The 24,158-nt window shown below is 39.7% G+C and overlaps 1 protein-coding gene across 3 annotated transcripts; it reads right to left on the bottom strand.

The window, feature by feature from the left end:
- Window positions 1-284: 284 nt before the first annotated feature.
- MSL3 (MSL complex subunit 3) lies at window positions 285-22,869 on the bottom strand. Of its 3 annotated transcripts, XM_075265046.1 has the most exons (13): window positions 22,676-22,869; window positions 16,387-16,469; window positions 15,276-15,371; window positions 14,122-14,222; window positions 12,461-12,549; window positions 12,134-12,256; window positions 11,812-11,972; window positions 9,946-10,104; window positions 9,573-9,835; window positions 7,975-8,084; window positions 3,014-3,113; window positions 1,085-1,169; window positions 285-688 (listed from the first exon to the last, which is right to left on the bottom strand). In XM_075265046.1, exons 1-13 carry the CDS (start codon window positions 22,772-22,774, stop codon window positions 589-591), a joined length of 1,569 nt encoding a protein of 522 aa, XP_075121147.1. In that variant the 5' UTR covers window positions 22,775-22,869; the 3' UTR covers window positions 285-588. The 3 variants fall into 3 exon arrangements, with proteins under 3 accessions (XP_075121147.1, XP_075121148.1, XP_075121149.1); XM_075265047.1 differs by lacking the exons at window positions 15,276-15,371; window positions 16,387-16,469 and having other exon boundaries at window positions 22,676-22,833; XM_075265048.1 differs by lacking the exons at window positions 16,387-16,469; window positions 22,676-22,869 and having other exon boundaries at window positions 15,259-15,373.
- Between the last annotated feature and the right edge of the window lie 1,289 nt (window positions 22,870-24,158).

Genomic DNA, 24,158 nt, shown 5'->3' on the forward strand with positions numbered 1-24,158 from the left:
GCAGACCTCCCGAACGAGATGTAAAAGGGGCGCAACCACAACATAGCTGTCCTGTATCAGCAGCATCTTAGCAGTTTCTTTAATCCTTGCGTAGAGTGCATGAATGTGTTCCTTTTAGAAAAAAAAGTCAGTGTATAAAAATTTGGGAATGAAGGAGAGAAGTTTTCAGAAGAGTCACTAGTGAGAAAGATTTTGCAGAGAAAATCCAGGCATAAATATCACAGCATGTATGAATGCCATTGGCTGCACACATTATATAACTAAACTTGCAAAAGGCAGTAAAGTCATTTCAACAACACAGAATTTATTTAAGAAACACAATTGAACGTGACAGTTCATAAAAGCAGACGGCGTTTCAGAATAGCTGTTGTGAAGTGACTGGTGGAATATCCATGGTGTCCATAAAGGTTTTTCTTTCCTCCCTTCACTGTAAGGGTTGAAAAAGAATACAGCAAGAGTCCTCCGCTCATCTGCTTGCTTAGTACATACTTTTCTTAAGTCCATTTCACACATTCACATAAAACTGACGAGGTATCCAAAGAGTCAACAAAATGGAGAAATCATGAATGGCCAGACCAGATGGTGGGTTCAGTAAATAGCACGAGGATTTTTAGTGCTGTAATATGCCTCACAGGCAGCCACATATGCCGACTCCGGAAAGAAGTCTTCATGATACTCTGCAAGAAACCTGCAAAAGTACAGTTATACACTATTATTCACAACTTCTTACCACTATATTCACATACACTATAGAAATTGCCACAGGAGTTATAGAAGTCAGAAGTATATATTATACTTAACTATATAAGTTATAGAGACAGAAGCTTACAGACTCAATGGGGAGAATTACCATGCTACATACGCCAAACTTTAATGAACGCAGTTCTGAAGTTCCAACATGTGCCAAACTTTTGAAGCAAAGTAAGCCAACCAATAAGTGGCATAAAGCTGGATAAGACAATCTTAGCCCATCATCCACTTGGATAAATTTGGCGCATCTTTAGACTACCCCAGTTATCAATTGGCATGTCTGGATTAAAGCTGATAATATAGGGAAGTTTCCATTTAACACACATATACATACCTTAGAAAAAGTTCAAAGTGCTTGAGCAAAACCTTTAAGTTTTTCTCCGCAAAGAACATCTTTCCCATTATTTCTGGGAGTTTCACTAGAAGAGAGAAAGAAAAAGAAAAGTCATTTTTTTTCTAAATTTTTTTTATGCACCACACAAACACTTGATTTAATACTTCTTCAGCATATACTGATACTATGAATGCTAGTAATTTAAAAGAGGTTTTCCAATCTCAAGGATCCTATCTCGACTGCTAGCTAATGTAAATTCAAGAATTTTCTTCAAAATGCTGCTTTGTTTGCCTGCTATATGAAATTATTCCTCTCATTGTTAACACATGTTTGCAAAGGTACCCGGCTTATTAGCTTAACTCAGGTCTGATGACGTGACTCACTGCACAGAGGAAGGAAAGAAGGGGGGGGGGGTTTATTCCACTGGCTCTCAGGGCAGTTATCTCCTGTTCTTTGGTCCTGAGCAATAAGTTAATCTAATTGGAGTTTACTGATAAAGGCCCAGACAGTATCAGTTATTTCTCTATGTAAAAACAAAGAACTGAGTTTTCTTCAAGTCCCTCGTCTGTCCTGGTTTTTTTCTCTCCAAACTTGTGTAATATAATGTACACTTACTGTGCAAATTTGATCTGCATTATTACAGATTACTAGTAATCATAATAAATCTTTCCTAGTAAAGGCAATGCCTATATTTACTGCAGTAATTCAGAGTGTCATGTCCATCAAAAAGGCAAAATTCACCCACCAGCTTTGACTGTGTTGAATAGGAGACAGCAGGCAAAGCTGGTGAGAAGTTCAACGCTTTGGAAAAGTTTATTTTTTATTGCAGATGTGTGGTATTTTTTAGCTAAAATTGAATGAAGCACTTATACCTTTCCCTTCTAATAAATCAACTCCTAGCTTTTTCCAGGTACACCTTGCTCTGTGTGATTCCAGAGAGAGTATTGCAGACTCCCTTGATAATGGTGTATGTCAGTGAAGCTATTATAAGTGAAGAATTTGTGAGCTGCTAAAGGCCAATATAGTTCTGTTATCAGCCATAATCAAAAGGTGGTGCTCACCAGAATAGTGAGTTTGCACTGAAATTATCTGATAATGGTGTGTGAGACTATATAAGAGTGAAATATTTGCAAGCTCCTAGTGTCTAAAACATACGTGCCAGATTTTATGTAAATAAAATATGAGAGGTGGAGATAGAGAGAAAATTGTTATTGTGGGCATACCCATTTAAAGGATTGTTTCTTAACCCTTTGTAGACATCCGCAAGAGTATGACAGATGTCAGGTATTTAAAAATATGGCGGCCATTCAAGAGTGGCCACCAAGTCTCCATTGTATTATACAGCAGAAACCAAGCAGCAATCCCCGCAATCAGTGTCCATACTGATCATGGGCATTAACTCTGCTGGTGTATCAGTTTATGGGATTTGATCACTAATGCAATACATTGTAAAATACCTCAAAATTCTATTACAGGCTGCATAGAGTAGCATGCAATAGAGCTATATGCCAGACAAGCCTGAGAGCCTTTAATAGGCAATGGATTGCCGGCTCTGGATCTTCTTTTGGGGACCAGCAATGCATAACAAAATGGCGGCACCCATGCACTGCCACAAAAAATGTTGGTCAAGGACAAAGTGCTAGAGGCATTGATGCATTATAATACAGTGGAGAACCAGTGGCTATGGCAGCAGCTCATCTTCTGATCGGTTACTATATTTCCATATCCGACATCTACCGTGCTATTATAGCAAATGTTGGGAAAGGCTTAAATGGTACAAATATGAAGTACAATTTGTTGCGCACACATTAAACCTTCATTTGGCTCAGAAAATGTAAAAATTAAAAAGTTATGGCTTTATTGGCAAAGTGGGTAGTCCAAAATGAAAATCAAAAAATGTCTGCGGAGGGTAAGGGAAATTTTTCTTACCAAACAAACGAAGCAAATGTTGTGACCCATATATATAGGAAGGAGGAGGAGGCTGATCACTTTGTGGATAGTTTTCTGGCATTAGTTTCCAAGATAACACCTGCAGGGAGGAAAGAAATATGATCTGAACGAAGGACTACTAAAGTGAAATGCAACAGGCATAAACATCCACTTGTTCACAACATTTATGTATAAAGTCAAAAGTTAACATATTTATGAATATTAATACCGTAAAAAGATACAAGCCTGGAACCAGTTTCATCTTACACAATGCTTTGTCTAGAGAACAACAGATCAGTTGCCAGTATTCGCACTTCTGATGTACAGTAGAAAGTGAATAGTGTACATAAACATAGATGACCAGTAAAATCCAAACATGAATCCATAGGTGTTAAAAATGGCTTGCATGTTTTGAGCACCATGGATCTTAAAGGGGTTGTCCAGCCCTAAATCAAATTTTCATTAGGTCATCAGCAAGTGATCTGTCAGGGTTCAACCACCAGATCATTTTCTGTAGCAGCATCTGGGTGCTAGAAGCTGCTAGTTCATGGGCGGCACTTACAGCTCCACTTGAATACAAGTAATAGGAGTGATGCTCTAGTTCACTGGAACCACCGCTACGCAGTGGACAGGAATGCTGCTGGATGGAGGCTACTAGAACAGATAATTTGGGCAGGGTTTAATAAAGAAAGAAGTGTGTGTGTGTGTGTGTGTGTATATATATATGACTATCTATAACAATTAGTTACTAGAAACTGGCAGCGCGCCCAAGGTCCTGTCATAGGTTTTGAGTTTCATTTGGATTCACTGTTTTATTTTTGCATTGGGCATTAGTGCATGTGGATCTTACTACAGTTATGTAATGTACTATGCTTGTAGAGCGACATTTTTGTGATGTCAGAGGCTTCATCATAGTTTGAACCTCACGTTTCTGTAGTATTTGATAGTACAACCCCAATTCCAAAAAAACTGGGACACTAAAATGTAAACAACAAATGCAATGATTTGGAAATCTCAGCCATATTTTATTACCAATAGAAAATAGAACACCTATCAGAAATTGAAAGTTAGACATTTTCCATTTCAAATTTACTCCTTTTTATACAAGTAACTCATCTCAAAAGTTGAGACTAAGTTAAAGGGATTGTCCGGGATAAAAAAAAAAAAAAAAAAAAAAAAAAAATTAACATTAAACTAAACACTACCCCCCACCTCTCCCAATCTTTCATTAGCAAAACTTGATATTTAACATTATCGCAGGGGCACCCCAGGCACACCTTCATAATATCCTGTGACGCTCCGTCTCGCGGAGTAACATATTTCTATGTATTGTAGATGGTGCGATATTCAGAGGATCTTGAGAAAGCCATGTGCACACGTCTGATGAGCAATATTCGATGTTCATGATCTACGGGCCCTCAGGTAGCATTGCATTAAACATGGGCATAACTCGGTAATACAAATCCCTGAATGAGCTCAGGAATACTTCCAGAAAGCACTGCCTGTGAACACACTTCACCATGCAATCAACTCTTAATAGTAGGTTACTGGGTAAGACTGCCAATGAAAAAGACTTGGGGATTTTGGTGGTCAGTAAGCTTACAAAAGGCAAACAAAATTATGGGATGCATTAAAAGATGCATAGATGCTCATGACAAGAACATAGTTATCCCTCTATACAAATCACTGGTAGAGTCACAAATTATAGTGCGCAATTTTGGGTCCTGGTATACAACTGCCTTTGTTGCTCATGGCAACCATAGTGCAGCTTTCATTTTAGCTGAGATATAATAAGTTATCATAGGAAACAGTTTCTTTTTGGCAATTTTGATAAATGAGGCTCCAACACTGGTTTAATGGGAGGTGAAAGCGTAATTAAATTGGTAGCATTTGCAATATTAAGTGTTGTAATATACTTTCATAAACTGTCAAATGCAATTCTTCTTGAGCCTCCCTGTTTCTCTATAGAGATCTAAAATCAGTACACTGCTTACAATAGGTGTACGGTTGTGAGGGAATTTGTATTAGGTAGGGAAGCCAATGCACTTCAACCAAGTATATATAAAAGCATAATACAGCATCAGGATATTCGCAGCTTTCATACGACACAAACATCAGAGTTTTACCAGTAAAATATCCAGAGGAATCGCCAAATGAAAACAGTCAGGACTGGCATATTTATATGCAGCAGTTCCCAATACTGACTATTTTTAATTGGTAATCTCTCTAGAAATAATACAGGTAAAACTGCTTGTCATGTAAATCTTGGTTTAGTATGAAATCTGAGAATCCTAACTACAAGCACTGCCCTGGGCGTTATAGTACCTGAGATGACTGTCTGAAGTGACCATCTTTCACTACATAAAAATCTGCCATTCCTACCCAGCCAAAGCACTATACAGGTTTCAACTCCCAATAAAGAAACAAGGGAAAGAGCAAATGCAGGATTTCACATAAAGGAGACAAACTTGATTAACAAAGTATATTACAAAATTTGTTTACCAAGATGTGCTCTAATGTTTAATTACGCTTTATCCTACTGGGCAATCTATTTGTTCATTCAGCTTCAAATTTGATTTCCCACTGTCATCCATGGACTGATGAAGCGGCAAGATGTTACATCTATGTCTGTTACATCTGGATATAATGAGTGAACAGCATAGGGTTTGTTTTATTTTTTAAGAGATATGCTTAAGACCAGCATTCTTTTCATTCAGCCAAGTATCCTATTGCACTGCATCTTTTTAAAGTACAGCATGAGGACTGTGTGAGTCCTCAATCACAATACTTATGCAGATCAGATAATATGCACATGCTTAAAGAGTCAGTGTTATCTGTGTGTTTACATAGAGAGATAAACTCTGCTTTATTGGAAAAAAAGCAATTAGCTGAACTGATTGTCTAGCAGAACAGTGAGTGATGTCACTTGTCCTATCTTACAGGTCTGTGGTTATGGCAACGTTGCGTAAACAATGGGATGAAAGAAATTTTTTGAGAGAAGTCCTCAGTAGTTGATACCTTTTTTAATGGCTAACTCAAAAAGTTTTTTGATGACATATCGAGCTTTCGGAACTACTATAAAGGTCCCTTCATCAGGATGGTATAACACAATGTCTGAAGGTAGGTATATATATATATATATATATATATATATATATATATATATATATATACAGAGAAATGGAGTGTTAGATGCAAAATAGATGGAAAACAGAACATAAACAGTTCTAGTTCTAGTGGTTATAAAAGGCCATAAAACCCTGGGCCCTGTTTAAACCTTGTTGGAGAGTGCAAAAGGTCGTCATAAGTTTAAATTCCCATATGAGGCGATCTTTTCTGTCTCTGAAATTCCCCCTTAGTACCAGGATCTTCATATCCTGGGTCATATTATGATTTTGATTACAGAAGTGTTCTGGCACCGGGAGGTCCATTCTTTGCTCTCTAATCGTATGTCTGTGTGAGTTCATCCTCATCCTAAGTGATTGTCCTTTCTCACCTACATACAGGCCCCAGGGCACTTAGTACACAATATCAAATACACTACATTAGGTGTGCTGCAGGTGAAGTTACCTGGGATCTTGTAGTGTCGATCAGAGTTCGGGATCTTTATTTTGTCCGTAGTCAGTATGTGCGGGCAGGTTTTGCACCTGTTGTTTCCACATGGAAATGTTCCTTTGTTAGTTGGAGGTGACAGTGAGCTGCTAATAATCATATTCCTGAGGTTTGGTGGCTGTCTGTAACACAGGAGAGGGGGTTCTGGAAATATGGATTTTAGGTGGTTGTCTTTTTGCAGTAGTGGATGTAATTTGCGTGTAATTCCTCTCAGCGTCTCCAGGTGGGGGTTATATGTGACAACCAGGGGCACCCCAGTGTTCTCCTGTTTGGTATTGTATTTTAATAACTCCGATCTTGGTATCCTGGTGGCCCTGGTGATTTGGTTATCAATTGTTCTTGGATGGTAACCCTGCCTCAAGAATGTGTTTTTGAGGCCCCCAATGTGCTTGTCTCTGTCCACCGGGTCTGAACATATGCGATGGTATCTGATGGCTTGGCTGTAGACAGGGACAAGCACATTGGGGGCCTCAAAAACACAGCTGTTGCAAAACTACAACTCGCATATATTAAATATTTTACCATTTTTTGCTTCAAAATTTTTTTTCCCTATTTTCCTCCTCTAAAACCTAGGTGCGTCTTATAGTCCGAAAAATACGGTATGTTCTGTTTTCCATCTATTTTGCATCTAACACTCCATTTCTCTGTATATATATATATGCCTACCTTCAGACATTGTGTTATACCATCCTGATGAAGGGACCTTTATAGTAGTCCCGAAAGCTCGATATGTCAAAAAACTTTTTGAGTTAGCCATTAAAAAAGGTATCAACTACTGAGGACTTCTCTCAAAAAATTTCTTTCATTTCATATCCACTGGCTAACACGGTACAAGGATATATATTTTTTCTTAAACAATGGGAGGAATAAGTTCAAATAGCAGGCAAACAAAGCAGCATTTCTAAAGCAATATATTTAGAAAAAGTCTTCAATTTACATTACCTACCAGTATAGATCGGATTCTTGAGATGGGTCAACCCCTTTAAAGAGGGGAAAACCTAGGGAGAATTGAATAATACCACTGGGGCATGTGACAATCCACCCAGCCCCCTCTATTCCTGACTGCAATTTTGCAGATGTGCAATGTCCATAATTGCTAAGAAAGCAGGAAAAATAATGAGTACCCATATTATAAATGCAGGGATCATCAACCCTCAGCACTAAAGTGGTTGGTAATCATGCTTCCCAGCATGCACACTAGTTCAGCTATTCTCAAAACCCCCACAGAAGCTATGGGAGCTGTACTTTCTCAATAGTTGGAGTACTGAGTGTTGATCATTCCTGTCATAGTGAATTAAAAAAATAAAATTAAAAAAAAAAAAAAAAACCACACACACTAATGTTATTACCTCATTGAGTTCATTGTTACGGCGCCCTTCAAGTCCAGAAAACACAGAACTTCCCTCTTTGCTAGGAGTTAATGTAATTGGTGATGATGAACCACTGTGAACAGGCGTTTCTAGAAAGAGGTAATAAATTAAGAATTAGAGAATAAGGAAACTCCAAAAACTTAAAAGAAAACCTAGAACAAATAGGCAGTATTGGTAAATTGCAACATACCAGAACAGTAAGTTCTTTTGCTCAGCCCCTGATGTGCACTCTTCATTATCGGTTATTGACTATACACGGATGCATATTAGTAATTTGTGATGCATTACAGTGTCCTTTCTACACTTCAGAGATGGATGTAGTTGTACACACTTGAGATAGACCCCCTGTGTGGGTCAAGGCATAGTATTTTAACGTACAGGTGGAAATAAATACCTTCAGTGAAACCGTTGCTGACCAACTCTTTTTGTGCACTAGAGGGGAATGTCATTTTAGCAACTTCTCCAGTAGTAGAGTCCAGTACCATACAACTACTAGGTTACTAGATGTGCCATTTGCAACCTACTGTAAACTCTACATGGTACTTTGAGGACAGACTGTAACATCACTGTTATGCTCAATAACTCCTGTAGGTCCATTTTACCAAGAAACAAATTTGCCAAGAATTTCACTTAAAGCCTCAGTAAATTTTAAAGTTTAAAGAAAAAAAAATCATAATGGTACATTCACACAACAGTATTATGCATTAGCATTTAGAAGCCATAACCAGGAGTATGTCCAAAACACAGAAGATGCACAAATCTTTTCTTTATATTTTCTCTGAAGATACCATTCATGGTTGCGGCATAAAATACAGATGCAAAATACTGACTGCACTGCCATGTGAACATGCTCTAAACCAGGGGTGCCCAATACGTCGATCGCAAAGGACGTATGGGTCGATCGTGGGATGCAGGTATCCCTGGTGTCTGGTTGTTCACAGTGCAGGCTGAGAGTCATCTACAGACACTGGCAGGCGGGGATGCCACAGCCCCAGCATGCCAGTGTCCAGAGATAACTCTCAGCCTGCGCTGTGAACAGACACCGGGGATCCCTGGGCGGCCACAGAACGCCGCTGTCTCCTGCTCTCACAATCTGCTCAGCCCCGCCCACATGCCCGCCCCCCCAGCCACGCCCATAGGCCCGTCCCAGCCACACCCACATGCCCGCCCCGACCACAAGGTGGGTAGTAGATCTTTTGCCTTGGTCAGCTAATAAAGTAGCTCACACGCTGAAAAAGTGTGAGCACCCCTGCTCTAAACATGGATTGTAATGCTTTTCTGTGGGTGGGAAATGGTTGATCTTCTGGGCACCCATTTCAAGTGTAGGAGGGAACAATCTTGACCCACTGTGGTCAAGCTGTTTTCAGAAGTAGTGAGAAAAAAATAAATAAAATAAATAAATAAATAAATAAATGTATTACGTCAAAAACAGTGCATGACATTCATTAACAACCAATACCCTATGAGGGTAATTTAATTCTCATATTGTACAAATAAAACATTTTTCAGATGGCAGTCTAACAACAAAAAAAAAATATTATTATGTGAAGACTATATTTTTGGCTAGCTTAACCTACTCTTTTCTAAATGAAGAAATAGCTTTGGCATTGAAGTTGGTGTCTCTGGATGCCGTCGCTTGGGCTGTGGAGATGCACTGCTCTCCGACATCCTATCACAGCTTGTACTGTGGCGTGTTGAGCGTCGCAAGGATTGTAAAATGTCCGGCTCTGTTCTGCGTCTCTTAGGTGTCGTGGACTCTCCGGTGGTCGGTTGGCTGTCTGTAGACTGTGGAGTGGGTGGGTTTAAAAGTGGTGGACTTGGTGATACTTCCTCTTGGTGTCTTGGAAAAAAACAAAACGTATATTTAAGTACTTTTTTGTCGTTCGACTTTCTATAAAGGAAAGTATTAAGAAAGAAAAATCGCAACATATATATAACATGAAGACATACCTACTGCCAATAGATGTAACTTCTTTAATAGGAAGAAAAAATTTGGATGAGATCACTTTCTTATATTGTGCTTGCTCATATGGGTAGAGGAGTATCAGTGGAAGTGTGAAGTCAAATGTAATTCTTAATCCATCCACCATTTCCTTGCACAGTTCAACACTGAAAAAAAATTGTAAATATCTTTAGAAAAAAATTATTATGGTGTTCAGGACGCAACAGTTTGATGCTTAAAAGGGGTTTGTCAAAAAGTACTTTCTTGCACACCACATTCAGCCTGACTGCAGCCCGGCTGAATGTGGGTGGGATTGCTGACGGTTAGCACTGCCATTCACTTCAATGGGCGCAAGCTGCTATCTCTGGCGAGAAATGTCCTTTCACTTTACCTCTTGGGACAACCCCTTTTGGGACATTGGTCTTTTTTTTATTTTTTTCTGTCACATTCTAAAAGCCATAACTTCATTTTAATGTTGACATTAGGATTTTGCATAGTGCACTAGGCATCATAAATGACATTTACTTTTATTCAGCCAGTCTGTATCATACAAGTACAGTGATACAAAGTCTGTATTAGATTTTTATGTTGTACTGCTTTTGCACAATATTTAAACTGCTATGCTAGTTCTGAGAACCAAAAAAAATTATATTCTGAGTGCCATAATTAATTTTCCCAATCCCAGGAACTGTGTAAGAGCTTGTTTTTTCCCAGGTACATCTTCAGTTTTTAATGGTACAATTTTGGGTTGTGAGAGGCAAGATGACCAAATATTTTGTTGCTTATTCTTTACTGTGTTTCTCATGTGGAATGAATAATGGCCTACCTTTATAGTATGGGTTGTGATGGAGACAGCAATAATAAACAGAAAAATTGAGGGAAACAGGCAATTTGAATATTTTTAACTTTATACTTTATAATTTTTTTCCCTTTCCCACATTTACACTTGATCCCATACTGTGATTTGAACACTAGGTGGTGCAATTACTACAATTAGTACATTGCTATGTGTCTGTAACGTAATGTAATACTGTATGCAAAATGTGAACATATAACTAAGGCTTTACATGTGGCAAAGTCCTATAGGTAAGTTTGTGGGTGACGTGGGGACCTTTGATGTAACCTCTGTCCAACCAGCTGTACAGGACGTATTTCATAAGAAACTTTGCTGCTAAAACATGTAGAGTATAGGTAGAGAGTTCCTTGAATGGTCAATATCAGACTTCTGATAGGAACATCTATTTATGCTAGCACTTGCTCTCCATTGTTCAGGTCCTTCGAGAAACCCCAGTACACCACTATCCCTAATTTTGTTATTACCCCATGTTGCAGTGGAAACATAGCTGATTGGTAGCCAAGTAATAGATAAAGCAGGTTTTTAATAGCAGCTCTCTTCTAGCACATTAAAAAAAGGATCCAGATCGGTTCTCCCTCACATTGATATGCCCTGATAACAAAGGGTTTGTATTCATGAGTCAAATAGCATCCTTTATGGCCCCAATGTGCCGAGTTTTTTCTCTATTAACCTTTCCCTATCAGTGAATGCAAACAGACTGTCATGTTCGGCAAAACCATTTACCAAATACATATACAAAAAATGCAAGTACGGCTGTGTCCAAACTGCATGTGCTAACCCTTCTCCCTAAAAGAATAAAAACATGGTTGGCTAGGTAAATCTCATAGATTGTAAGCCCTCATGGGCAGGGACCTCTACCCCCACTCTGCCAGCCGATTACTGTTAGTATTATATCTACCTGTATATTTTGTGTATTGTATGTAAACCCCCAAATGTAAAGCATAATGGAATTAATGGTGCTATATAAACAATAATAATAATAATAATAATAATAAAAATAGTATTTTAAATATCTTACTTTTTCTCAGGAGGAACATAGTGGAGATTCATGTTGACGTTCGATGTGGTCTGATGATGCCTAATTCTTTCATTTGCTGAAAACGCTGCATTTATTGCAAAGTGTTTAACGTACGACTCAAGAATGGTAATGATGTTTGTCTGACAAGGAAGTTTGACAAGCTAAAAAAATACAAATAAAGTACTGTCAATTATGTCATGTCAGAAAATGGATGTACTCTTACTGCCTGTAAAATATGTAAACTACACAATGCTCTCGTACGCTAAGCAACCTGCAGTTGAGAAAAAAAAAAAAAAAAAAAAAGATTTGGTGCAAAAGTTACCCGCTTGCGTTTGTTTATGTAATAACAATCCTCTTCAAGTTTCTTTTTCAAAACATCAGGTATTTCTATGACAATGCTTTTTTCTTCCATGTCCCTTTTTGAGAGAATTTCTTGTTCTTCTTTCTACAAAACAAAGCAAAGAAACAAATCATCAAATTAGTACAAAATTTAATACGTTTGCAAAGCTTGCTAAATAGCAAACTATATTTCTCAATGAGCAGTGAACCACAGAGCTTCAAGACAAAAAAAAAAATAAAAAATCATGTTTTAATCAATTTCTTGCATTCCTTGGCACGCTTTCCTATCTCGGAAGTGAAATAGACTTACCATGTCTGCCTTTTCTTCAAAGTCACTTTCTTCACTTTTTATTTCCTCATCGGTTCCTTCCTCACTGTCCTCTGATGAACTGCTTAGTGCTATGGGATAAATACAGTGTGGCTGGTTACCTCAAATGTTTGTGTTATACATACTTTCATCTTTTAACGCTGCACAACAGAACATAAACATTTAGATCTCCACACTCAAAAATTAGTTTACTTTCAGCATAAACACTTTCACAAAAATAGGACATGCACGTGAACAACAGGACGCAGAGACTGGACAGAATTGCTAAATTTATTGGCTGTCATGCCAAAGTATTACCCACATTAAAGCGGCTGTGTCAATGCAAACACTGATACTATATCAATATCCTAATGCTGCAGAGCTCCTAGTGTTTTAAAGATCAGCAGTGATCATGGAGGTCTGACCCCACTTGCTAAAAGAGCACAACACCTATGCTCTTTAAAACGGTTGTCTGGCCTCAAATTTTTCGTACAATTACCTATCCCCAGAACCACCTCTATACAGTGAATGGGGCTGCTGCACCACTACTATAAGTTAAATAGTGCTGTAGAAGGTCCATGTCCACTAGCAACTTTCAGAACCGAGACGCTGACCCGTGTGGGGACCAGGATAATGCGAGACATTCTGTAATTCAAAAGACTCCCAACTATGAGTCTTCTGAATTCTTTGTAAGGCTGATTAGCAAAAGGTCTAATCCATCCAGCAGAAGTTTAAGTGGGTTGTACACTCCAAAATTGATTTTGTGTTAGGAGTTTCATTATCTGATCACAGAAGGTATTATGCTTGGTTCACACATTAGTATGCCATCCATCCATATGAATTCAGTTTGAGACTAAATATGGACTGATGCACATACTGATTGTATACTGACAGCAAACGCTGTCCTCCCCTAGAGGACAGATAAGAGGATTAAAAGTAGCAATTGTAAACAGAGTAGAGATAAGGACAACTAATAAATGTCCTTATATAATAAATTCTCAAACTGAATTCAAACGGATGGATGGCAGCTACGAACAGTACTGTCAGGATGGGCGTTCCTCACAGTCCAGCTAGACTTTCAGAAACGCCCTTCTGACACTGAAGATATCGGTAAGGGCACCAATATCTCTTGCACCAGCGCACTGTTTGCTTTCTAGCGGTATATAAAACCACATGTGCCCAAGGACATGAAAGGTCCTCTTTAAAAGAATGAAGAATTAAAAGTAGATAAAGCTGCAGAACTTTCCATTCCAATGATAATGCCTAAGGGCTCGTTCACATCTGCGCCCGGTCTCCGTTCTGCAGGTTTCCGTTTCCTGCACAAAACAGAGGCAGGATACGGAAACCTGCAGGACTCTTTCATACCCATTCATTTGAATGGGTTTGAAAGATGTCTGGCCATGAGTGGCGGTGAGCGTTTTATGCTCTCCGCCGCGAAACCGGTTTTTTAAAACCAGACACAGAGTCAGACATGCAGTACTCTGTGTCCGGTTTTTAAAAAAACAGTTTTGCGGCGGAGAGCATAAAACGCTCACCACCGCTCACGGCTGGACCTGGTCTGACAGCTGAGAACGGAGACCCGAACGCTAGTGTGAACCTAGCGTTACTTACATAAATATACGGCATACAGTGCAGAGTCTAACGTTTTCTAATAATACACTTACAATGATCATCATTTTCTTCCTTTTCATTAGCTGGAAGACTTTTTAAAACAGAGTCGACTCCAGGCAACCGACACCGTCTCTTCTTCCTGCCTTTTCTCCTCCTGAAAGCACAAGAGGGACCAATGAGTTTATTCGTGTTGTGCAGATCATTGTAGTAAAACATACAATAAAGCAGAATGATACTGACATGAACAGTACTTGTTAGTAGACACAGAAACTTCACACTTAGTATTAGGTTTCAAGTCATCTGCTACATTACTAAGCATTGCCTCTGCATAGATTATACAATTCCAGGCTACCACAGAATCATTAGTATACACTTCAACCAGTACTAAAACCCTGACAGGACAGTTTAGTAAAATAACATTCCTTCAACAAGCACGTACTAGCACACACAGGCAGTTATCTACTATAGGAATTTTTCATCTATTTTGGTTTCCATATTTATTTGCTTTGTCTTGCTGAGCCAACGTGATCCTACTGAACGTTTTACACAGTCTTCTAAACAGGTACCTATTTATAAGTCTGTGTATGTACAGTGTGCTATAAGGTCTTTGGAGACGGGTTCAAATATAGATGCATCCAGAGCCACTGCAATGGTTCAGCGTTATAGCATAGCCCAATGATTTTTACAGGGTCAGTCATGTATTCTTTTTAGTTCTGCAGACTGTACTCTTTGTCAAAACATACCAGAAACCTTAAAGCAAATAGGGGATATATATAGACAGTCTATAAATTACATGTGTGAAACAGGCTTTAGACCGATAGACTGCTCAAATTACAATGAACCTTGTGTTAGTCACTGAACTTGTAACATACATCAATAGCATAGCCAATAAATACTGAAAATCGAAGTGCACACCCCTGTACCACGTCAGCCTCCCTAAATGGCATGTTGAGGGAGCATGCCATCTAGTAGCAGTTTCAGGGATCAGTAAGGCTGATATATTCTCATGTGCTACTAACTGTAATTGTCATGTGGTTGACAAGTATGTAGAATTAGAAGGTTAGCGAATCTCAGCTACGATTTAACACAGCAAAACACTGAGGAACAAGGAATATTAAGGAGAAAAAAAAGGGGGGAGGAGCCAAAAGATGGGTTATGTAAATGTAAATGTAGCAGCAGTAAGTGTCTACCTAGAGAGGTTCCTTACATGCGGGCCACAGCTTTCCTTGCCAGCTTTCTTTGCAATCGCCTGTTTTCATCAGTATCACGGAGAACATGGTCTTCTGCCGCCCATCTATCCCAGCTAGATATTTCAGAATTAAACAAATACATACATAACAATTAGACAAGTGGCAAGATGCAGAGATATCAGATTCACCAGCAGATACAAGCCTGCAATCTAGTCTCCACTGACAGAACCCCACTATAAACAAAATGTTCACATCTGTATGAGGTTCCGGTCACAGATTCTCTCAAAATTCACGGGGAGAAAAAAAAAAAAAAAAGACCTTGCATGCAACTAAGATATTTTCATTCAGTAAAACAACAGATACGGATTTCTGACAAACCCCATAATAATCAACGGGGCACAAGTTGGTATAAGTTTGTCAAAATTTTTAATTTTCTGTTCTTAACCTAATAAGCAATTCTATAGTATAGAAGACTGAGGGGGATTCAATACAGCACATAGACCTACCAAAATACATACAACTAATGCAATTTAGTACAGAAGCCACTGCTTGACCGCTGAGCGGCAAAAGGCCTAAATGTCACTACCTGTGACATCATGGCTCCTCTGAGGCCAATCAGCAAAAGGCCTGAATGTCACTACCTGTGACATCATGGCTCCTCTGAGGCCAATCAGCAAAGGCCTGAATGTCACTACCTGTGACATCATGGCTCCTCTGAGGCCTGCTGAAGCCCATCAGCGACTTTAGCATAACTCCGGAAGAGACCTACTGGAGCGGAAGAACCTGGAAGTATGTGAGGACACCTGAGCAACAGGGACAGGTGACTATGCATTTATTATTATTTCTTTCACTGCCCCCAGTTGGTTTAAACGTTAAAAGGTTTGTCCATTTTTGCCTGGACAACCCCTTTAGCAATACGTTAACACCAGGGGATGATATTATTAGACTTACCTGATCTAATATTTGCAGAGATGGCTAACTTTTTTAACGTAATCTACTTGATGTAATGTACTGCATTCCGCCCCCTCCCTATTTCCTTTCTGTCACCTCCCATGTTGAGAACTAAAAGAATTTACAAAAAAATACTATATCATAAAAAATCCATACATCTTGCTTGCCATTACATACCTTCTATTCCAACCATTAAAGTGGATCAGATACTCAGGATTTTTCCTGCCTTTGTCATCTTTGCTGACAACAACATCAACTACCTAAATAAAAAAAAATTGAATAAACATAAGAAGACAAATAAAAACAAGATGTGCATTTCAGACCAAGTACACAACTACTCCGGAGCAACCGGCAGAGAGAAAAGTCCTGCACAGTTTTCAGTGTAATAAAAAGGCAGACACCGAGTAGACTCCATTATAGTCAATGAGGTCTGCTGGTGTCCAGGGGTAACTGCTGTTTTAACAGTCCAGCTCTCCATTATTCGGGCCCCTCAGCGGACCCGAATGACAGAGAGCAAGCCGCATATGTGAATCTAGCCTCAGTTCACTCATGATTACTGCAAATTAAATTGCAATATACAAATGTGTGAATTGACTGGGACTTCTGCAACTGGTTAAGCTGCAGCTTGGTGTTCTCTTCATCACAGAAGACAACAAATACAATGAAAACTCATTGGGAAAACATTTGGCAATGATTCTTCATTGTTTTTTGTAAGAAAAAATTAGAGGCAATGCTAATTCTACATATACAGTAGTACAATTACATGACTGATGGACAAAAAAAAAATCCATTTTAATAAGTTCAATATTCTTTTCAAACTCCTCCTTCCTCTCCCCATAAAAACCTAAACTGCAATCTTTTTTTTTTTTTTTCTTCCATGCATTGCATTTCTGAGGATATGACCAGTGGATCCTAGGAATCTGCTGATTGTTCTGTTTGGTTCACATATACAGGCACGAGAGATGGCCTCACATTTCTATTGCTCCAGACAACAAGATTTATACAGGTCTATCTGGTGCGTTTGAGGTTACAAACTTTTTTTTGCTACCGAGATGAAGTAAACATAGCCAGTGTTATAAATCTACGACAAAGTACAATTTTTTTTAATGTATGAGAATAGTTAAAGGAGTTTGAGGCAAAAAAGTGCATTAGCACTATAAATTGTTTAATAAACGCTTTCTACCTTTTGCTTTTTTCGCCATGCAGTGTACAGCATAACTAACATGTTACGCTGGGTTCACACCTGCGTTCTTCTTTCCGTTCTATGGTTTCCGTCTTCTGCATGCCAGAAGACGGAAACCATAGACCGGGTCCGGCCGTGAGCGGCGGTGAGCGTTTTAGGCTCTCCGCCGCGAAACCGGATTTTTTTATCCAGACACAGAGTACTGCATGTCCGACTCTGTGTCCGGATTATAAAACCCGGTTTCGCGGCGGAGAGCGCAAAACGCTCACCGCCGCACATCTCTCTCACCCATTCAAATGAATGGGTGAGAGAGACTCCTGCAGGTTTCCGTCTCCTGCCTCTGTTTTAGGCAGGAAACGGAAACCTGCAGTACGGAGAGGGCGACGCAGATGTGAACAAGCCCTTACCTTTATTTTGCTGGCAATACCTCAGTTATATTTTTTTTTGTTATGTGTTGCCAATTGTTCAGAACAAAAACCCATTTGGGGAAAGAAATCAATTATTTTTGGATCGCCATCTTCTAAGATGGGTAACATTATTATTTTTCAGTTGGCAGGGTTGGTTGAGAGCTTATATTTCTTTGCGGGATGCCCTGTGATTTTCATTGGTACTGTTTAGGGGTACATATGACTTTTTGGTCACTTTTTATGGCTTTTTTTGTAAAGCGAACTGGACAAAAATCATTATTTCTGGCATGGCCCCCCGATGTTCACCAGGAAGGTTAAATATTGTTTCCGTTTTATTGTACAGGCTGTTACGGATGTGGAGATACCAAATATGTTTTAGTTAATGTTTAGTTTTTTATATAATTCATTTTATATAGGGAAAGGGAGTTTTTGGGGCTTTATAATTTTATAATATTTTTTACATACTAGTTTGTTTTTAAACTTGTCGCTTTAGAACACCTGAACCAGTTATGCTCAGATCGCTGGTTCATTACTATAGATTGCAATACACAAGCGTGCATGTGTATTGCAGTCTATAGAGGAAGTCAGCCTATGCCTTATGCATCTCTGTACAGGGAAATATAAAAAAAATATGGGTGTCAAACTATGGCAACTTTAAGAAAAATCCCAAAAAATCCATATCATACATATTCGTTCCTTACCTCCCAGCGATGATGGACTCTACTGTCAAGAGGGGCGTTCTTGACAGACTGTCAGAAATGCCCTTCTGACACTGAAGAGCTACGGTACTGGCACCGATAGCTCTTCAGCAGGGGTAAATAACGAGAAAGTAATATATAATACCATATGTGCCTGAGGATATGAAAGGTCCTCTTTAACCTCTTCACGCATTCACACGTACATGTATGTGGGGAGAATGTAGTTACTTACTGCATCCCCACATGCATGTACATGATGGTGATTGCAGGGGCTCAGAAGCAGAGCCCGTGCGATCTCCATGGGAGCCCAGCTGTTTCTGACAGCCAGGCTCCCGCTGCAACAGCGAGGACAGTGATAACACCAATCCCCGCTGTTTAACCGTTAAAATGCCGTGATCAATAGAGACTGCGCATCTTAGAGGTTTGCTGGAGTTACAAGATGCATCAAGTGCCGGTGTTAGCTGTATCTAATAGCTAACACCCTGCTACTTAACCCCTCATCGGAGCTGAGATCCGATGGAGGGGTTTTAACGCCTTGGATGCCACAGTCAAACATGACAGCGGCATCCAAAGGGTTCTGTCTGTTGCTGCTGGCACCCCCCCCCCCCCCACCGCGGCTAGATGGGGGAGGGGGGGTTTCGGAATCTATAATTTGCAGCCTGGGGTCTAGCCAATGACCCCAGGCTGCTAAGACCCTCAAGTACCTCGTTTATCCTGCCTGCAATGGAGGAAGTGAGCCTATGTGTCTGCATAGGCTCACTTCCTCAATAGACTCGCAACACAAATCTATAGTATAGAACCAGCAATCCTCTCTGATCGCTGGTTCTAGTGTCCTTATAGGACAAAGAAAAAAAAGTTAAAAAAATAAAGTGTGTGGAAAAAAAAAATATATATATATATATAGTTATGAAGCCCCAAATACTCTATGTTCCTATATAAAATGATTTATATAATAAAAACCCCAAATATTAATAAAAACAAAACAAGTTTGGTATCGTCGCGTCCGTAACAACCTGTGCAATAAAACTGAAACAATATTTATCCTGCACGGTGAACTTCGGGGAAAAAAAAACAAAAAAAAACAAAACACCAGAAATAAAGGTTTTTGCACATTTTGCCTTACGAAAATGCTATAAAAGTGATCAAAAAGTCATACATGCCCCCAAAACAGTACCTATAAAAAGCACCGGTTGTCCCGCAAAAAATAAGCCCTCACCCAACTTTGTAAACAGAAAAATAAAAACGTTACACATCTCAGAAGATGGCAATGCAAAAATCATTGATTTATGTCCCCAAATGTGTTTTTTCTCTGCAGAATTAGTATTGCATAAAAAAAACAATATAAATTAGGTATTGCCATAATAGTACCAACCCACAGAATAAAGGCAGCATGTTACTTGTACTGTACGCTGCACTGAAAAAAAAAATGAAAAGGTAAAAAGGAATGCCAGAATTGCTGGGGGGGGGGGGGGTGTTTAAATCCACCAAGAAAGAGTAATAAAATTTAATCTATAAAGTATAGGCACTGAAAAATGATGTCATTACAAAATACATCTCATCCCACAAACAACAAGCCCTTATATAGCCACATCACCAGAAAATTAAGAAAAGTATAGCATCTAGCAATGCGACAAAAAAAAAAAAACACCACACCAAATCATTAGACTCAACACTACGAGCTGCGTCAGGAAGGGAATATATAAGCTGTGCGAGCGAATATCAGGGGACACCCCCATATTTACAGTTTACAAGAGAGAATATACCAGAAATGACTGCACAGTTTACATATTCCCTCTTCGCCATCCGCTGTGCATACTAATACTCACTACACCCACTGGTAAATTCTTTGAGGGGTGCAGTTTTCAAAATGGGGTCACTCCTTTGGGGAATTCACTTTTCTGGTAACTTACAGCCTCTACAAATATGACACGGCATCCAGATACCAAACATGTAAATCTCCTCTCCAAAAGCCGCATCGCGCTCCTTCCCTTCTGCGCGCCCAAACTGCAGTTTATCCCACATGTATGATACAGATACCCAGGATAACGTACGTAATGTCATATGTGGCACATATACATGTGGGCATACACTGCCGTTTGGGCAGCTACAAGGACCTGCAAAAACTACATGGTGTCCAGAAAATCCCTCTAAATCTATATCCGAAAACTAAAAAGCGCAGTGCTCCTTTCCTTCTGAGTCCTACTTTGTACCCAAAAAGCAGTTTACACCCACATATATAACTTTTTTTTGTACCCGGGATAGGCCCCTTAATAGTTTTATAAGTGCAGGTCTCTGATGACACAAAGTGGGTGCAACGTATTAGGCACAAAAAAGGCATTTCTTTTAAAAAGTAAATTTCTACTTTGTATAATAATTTTTGAGAAGCACTCTTAGGCTCAGAGTGATAATACCCCTTGATACATTCCTTGAGGAGTGTAGTTTCAAAAGTGGGGTCACTTTTGAGGGGTTTCCATTGTATTGATACTTTAGGGGCTCTACAAATGCAACATGGCACCTCAAAACTATTCCAGCCACATCTGCCCTCCAAAATCCAAATAGGGCTTCTCCCATTCTGAGCCCCGCCATGTCCCCATACAGCAGATTATGGCCACATATGGGGTATTGCCGTGTTCAGGAGACATTCTGTAACAAACTGTGGGGACCTTTTTCTTCTTTAACCAGTTATAAAAATTAAAAATATGGCGCTAAATGGATGTTTTATTGGTAAAAAAGTAATTATTCCATTTTCAGGCTCCAGTGTTAGTAAAATCTGTGAAACAGCTGTGGCGTCAAAATGCTCACTATACCCCTTGATATGTTCAATGAGAGGTGTAGTTTCCAAAACGGTGTCACTTTTGGGGGTTTCCACTGTACAACTACGTTAGGGGCTCTGCAAATACAACATGGCGCCTGAAAACTATTCCATCAAAATCTGCTTGCCAAAACCCAAACAGCGCTCTTCCCATTCTGAGCGCCACCATGTACCCATACAGCAGATTATGGCCACATATGGGGTATCGCCGCGATCATGAGCAATTGTTTAACAAACTGTGGGGTGATTCTTATCTTTTAACCCCTTGTGAAAATGAAAACTTTGGGGATAAGGTGACATTTCAGTAATTTTTCACTTACACATCCCAATGTTAGTAAAAATTCAGTGAGGGGTGTAATTTCCAAAATGGGGTCACTTTTGAGGGATTCCCATTGTTTTGGTCCTCTAGGAGCTCTGCAGACCGCACATGCTTACTTACATAGTAAGTAAGCGGCCATTTTCCTGTGGCCTGTGGGTATGCGCAGTCGGCTCTGCCTGAGGCCTAGAAGTTTGAACCCAGCTCCGGAAGAAGACGCGCAGAGAGGCCATTCCTGAAGAAGATGGAGGTGGCACTGGAGATTTCTCACACAGCATTAGAGATGCCCCCAGTGCTGTTTGAGCGCTGGGGACCGCCCCCAGTGCTGCGAGAGAACTCATTTGCATAAAGACGAAAAACAGAATATCTACCAAACGGCGACGCAGAGAAGGCTATTCCTACATGTGATCGAGAAAAAAAAATGTGATTTTAATGGTAGAATCCCTTTAATAGCACAAACCCTTTAAAATGACATAGTATTCTCCCTACTGACAGGCATTCATTATCATGGCCCATGAAATCCAATGTACAGTCTAACAATATCATTAATTGAACTTTGTATTTACTTGAGCAGCCCCAAGGAGCATCCACAAGCAGTGGTAAGACTACAGCACACTGCCACACCATTACTACTGTTATATAACCCCACAACACATGCATCACATAACCACCAAAATGGAGGCCATGACAACCAACCACAACAGATTAATCTAACCACTCGATCCTGATTGGTTGCTATCCTCGAACACTATATGTATATTACTCTTACACGTAGAGTACTATAAGGACATACTCCATGACCCTGTAAACAGCTATTCCACATACACTCCCTGCTATATTCTCCAATAACATCCACATTAGCAAGCTGTAATAATGCAGCAGCGATGACGTCACACCTCACCACATATATAGATATATTATACAGACTAAACGAGAGATGAGCCTGAGGCACCGCGCTGCTCATGCGGTCGGCTGCAGACCGTCACAGCAGGGGCCACTGTGACAGCCCCCTCCCCTCACTCTCCCCGCTCTCCTCCATACACCGCGCACCTTGGCATCGTACAACACTTTGGCCTTGGTCGGGTCTGGTTCAAAGCAGAGAACTTTCTCCCCTTTTTGGAACTTAAATTTCATTCCCCGTGAGTTCATTTGTTCATCATGGCGAAAAGCAGGAAGCGAAACTCCCGCAGCGGCCTGAGCGCCGCACAGAGCACGGGGATAGGGGAAGGCTCAGCCATTCGTGGATAGAGAAGCCACGCCCTATCCGCCACATCTGACCAATCGGAAAGACTCTTTGGGACAGTTGTGAAAACACCGCCAATTACATTATAATAAGGGTATGGCAATTGTAGAATGAACCAATCGTGCTGAGGGGCGTGCCGCCTGGCAAACATTGCGTCATTACCACGTGATCGTCACCTAGCGGTTTATAAATATTGTTGCCAGAGGTGTCTTCTGAGAGCATGCGCGCCCATTATTGTGTAGGTAGCAATGTATAGGTCATGCTTCACTGCAGCTTGTGGATATTTCTTAGTGCCTATCTATGTAATGCTAGGAGAAAAGTAAAGGGTTATAAAAAAAAAAAAAAAAAAGGTTTTGGGTGCTTTAATTTTTTTTCGATGCAATGAGAAATAAAAAAAATACTATGGTTGAGTGCATTACAAGAACATACTGCTAGATTTAATATATATACTATATATATATATATATATATGGTAAAAATACCAAGAGGATAATATTGAGGAAAAGCAGAAGAAGATAGATTTGGGCTAATGTCCATGTAGCAGGCTGCGCAAAAAAACCCTATGGGAAAAACTTCAGCAGCAACGTGTTGCAGTTTTTCTGGTTCACAAACGGTTCACAGAGTTTCATCGGCAAACTTTATTTCTCTACAGATTTCAGTATAAAATCAGTAGAAACCCCGAGGATCCTATTATATTATAAGGGCTCTGCAGATGTCTGTGTAACCACATCTTTACAAAGACCCAAAGGACAGAGACCAGAATGCTAGTGTGAACCTGAATGTAGTATTCGGTATTCCTTATCAGAGATCTGTATGTTACCCAGCTTTTGTGTATAATCGGGTTTTATTGAAAGTTTTATAATTAAAGAACAAAGAAAAAAAGAAATCTGTATATGAGGCACGCAGGCCCCAATCGACATAGGCAGACGAGGGGAACACCCCCGACTGATAAGGCACAGTGTAGCATATAACGTAATCAGTGCTAAAGCAAGATACAGAGAAAGTACAAACTGACCACACGGGTGTTACGGTTCTGTGTGTATAGATATATATATATATATATATATATATATATTTTTTTTTTAAACTACAGAACCTCTTAGCTGTAGAACACTACAGCGAGGTCCACAGGCCCAATGGTGGGCGGCTGTATGTCTGAACTCAAATGTGAACTACTGCGAAGACTCTTCAGCGTGAAAATCAATGTGAACTACTGCAAAGACACTGCAGCGTGGACTAAATGTGAACTACTGCAAGACACTGCAGTCTAAACTAAATGTGAACAGTGTG

Source organism: Leptodactylus fuscus, chromosome 2 (assembly GCF_031893055.1).
Source record: "Leptodactylus fuscus isolate aLepFus1 chromosome 2, aLepFus1.hap2, whole genome shotgun sequence".
Classification (NCBI taxonomy): Eukaryota; Metazoa; Chordata; class Amphibia; order Anura; family Leptodactylidae; genus Leptodactylus; species Leptodactylus fuscus.

Bases quoted from the DNA above. Each gene is read 5' to 3' on its own strand.
- MSL3 (XM_075265046.1), bottom strand. From the start codon at position 22,774: ATGAACTCACGGGGAATGAAATTTAAGTTCCAAAAAGGGGAGAAAGTT. The intron at 9,836-9,945 runs GTATGTCTTCAT...TTTTTTTCCAAG, and splicing joins GTTACATCTATTGGCAGTAG to ACACCAAGAGGAAGTATCAC. The intron at 689-1,084 runs GTATGTATATGT...GTACTTTTGCAG, and splicing joins CACTTTGAACTTTTTCTAAG to GTTTCTTGCAGAGTATCATG.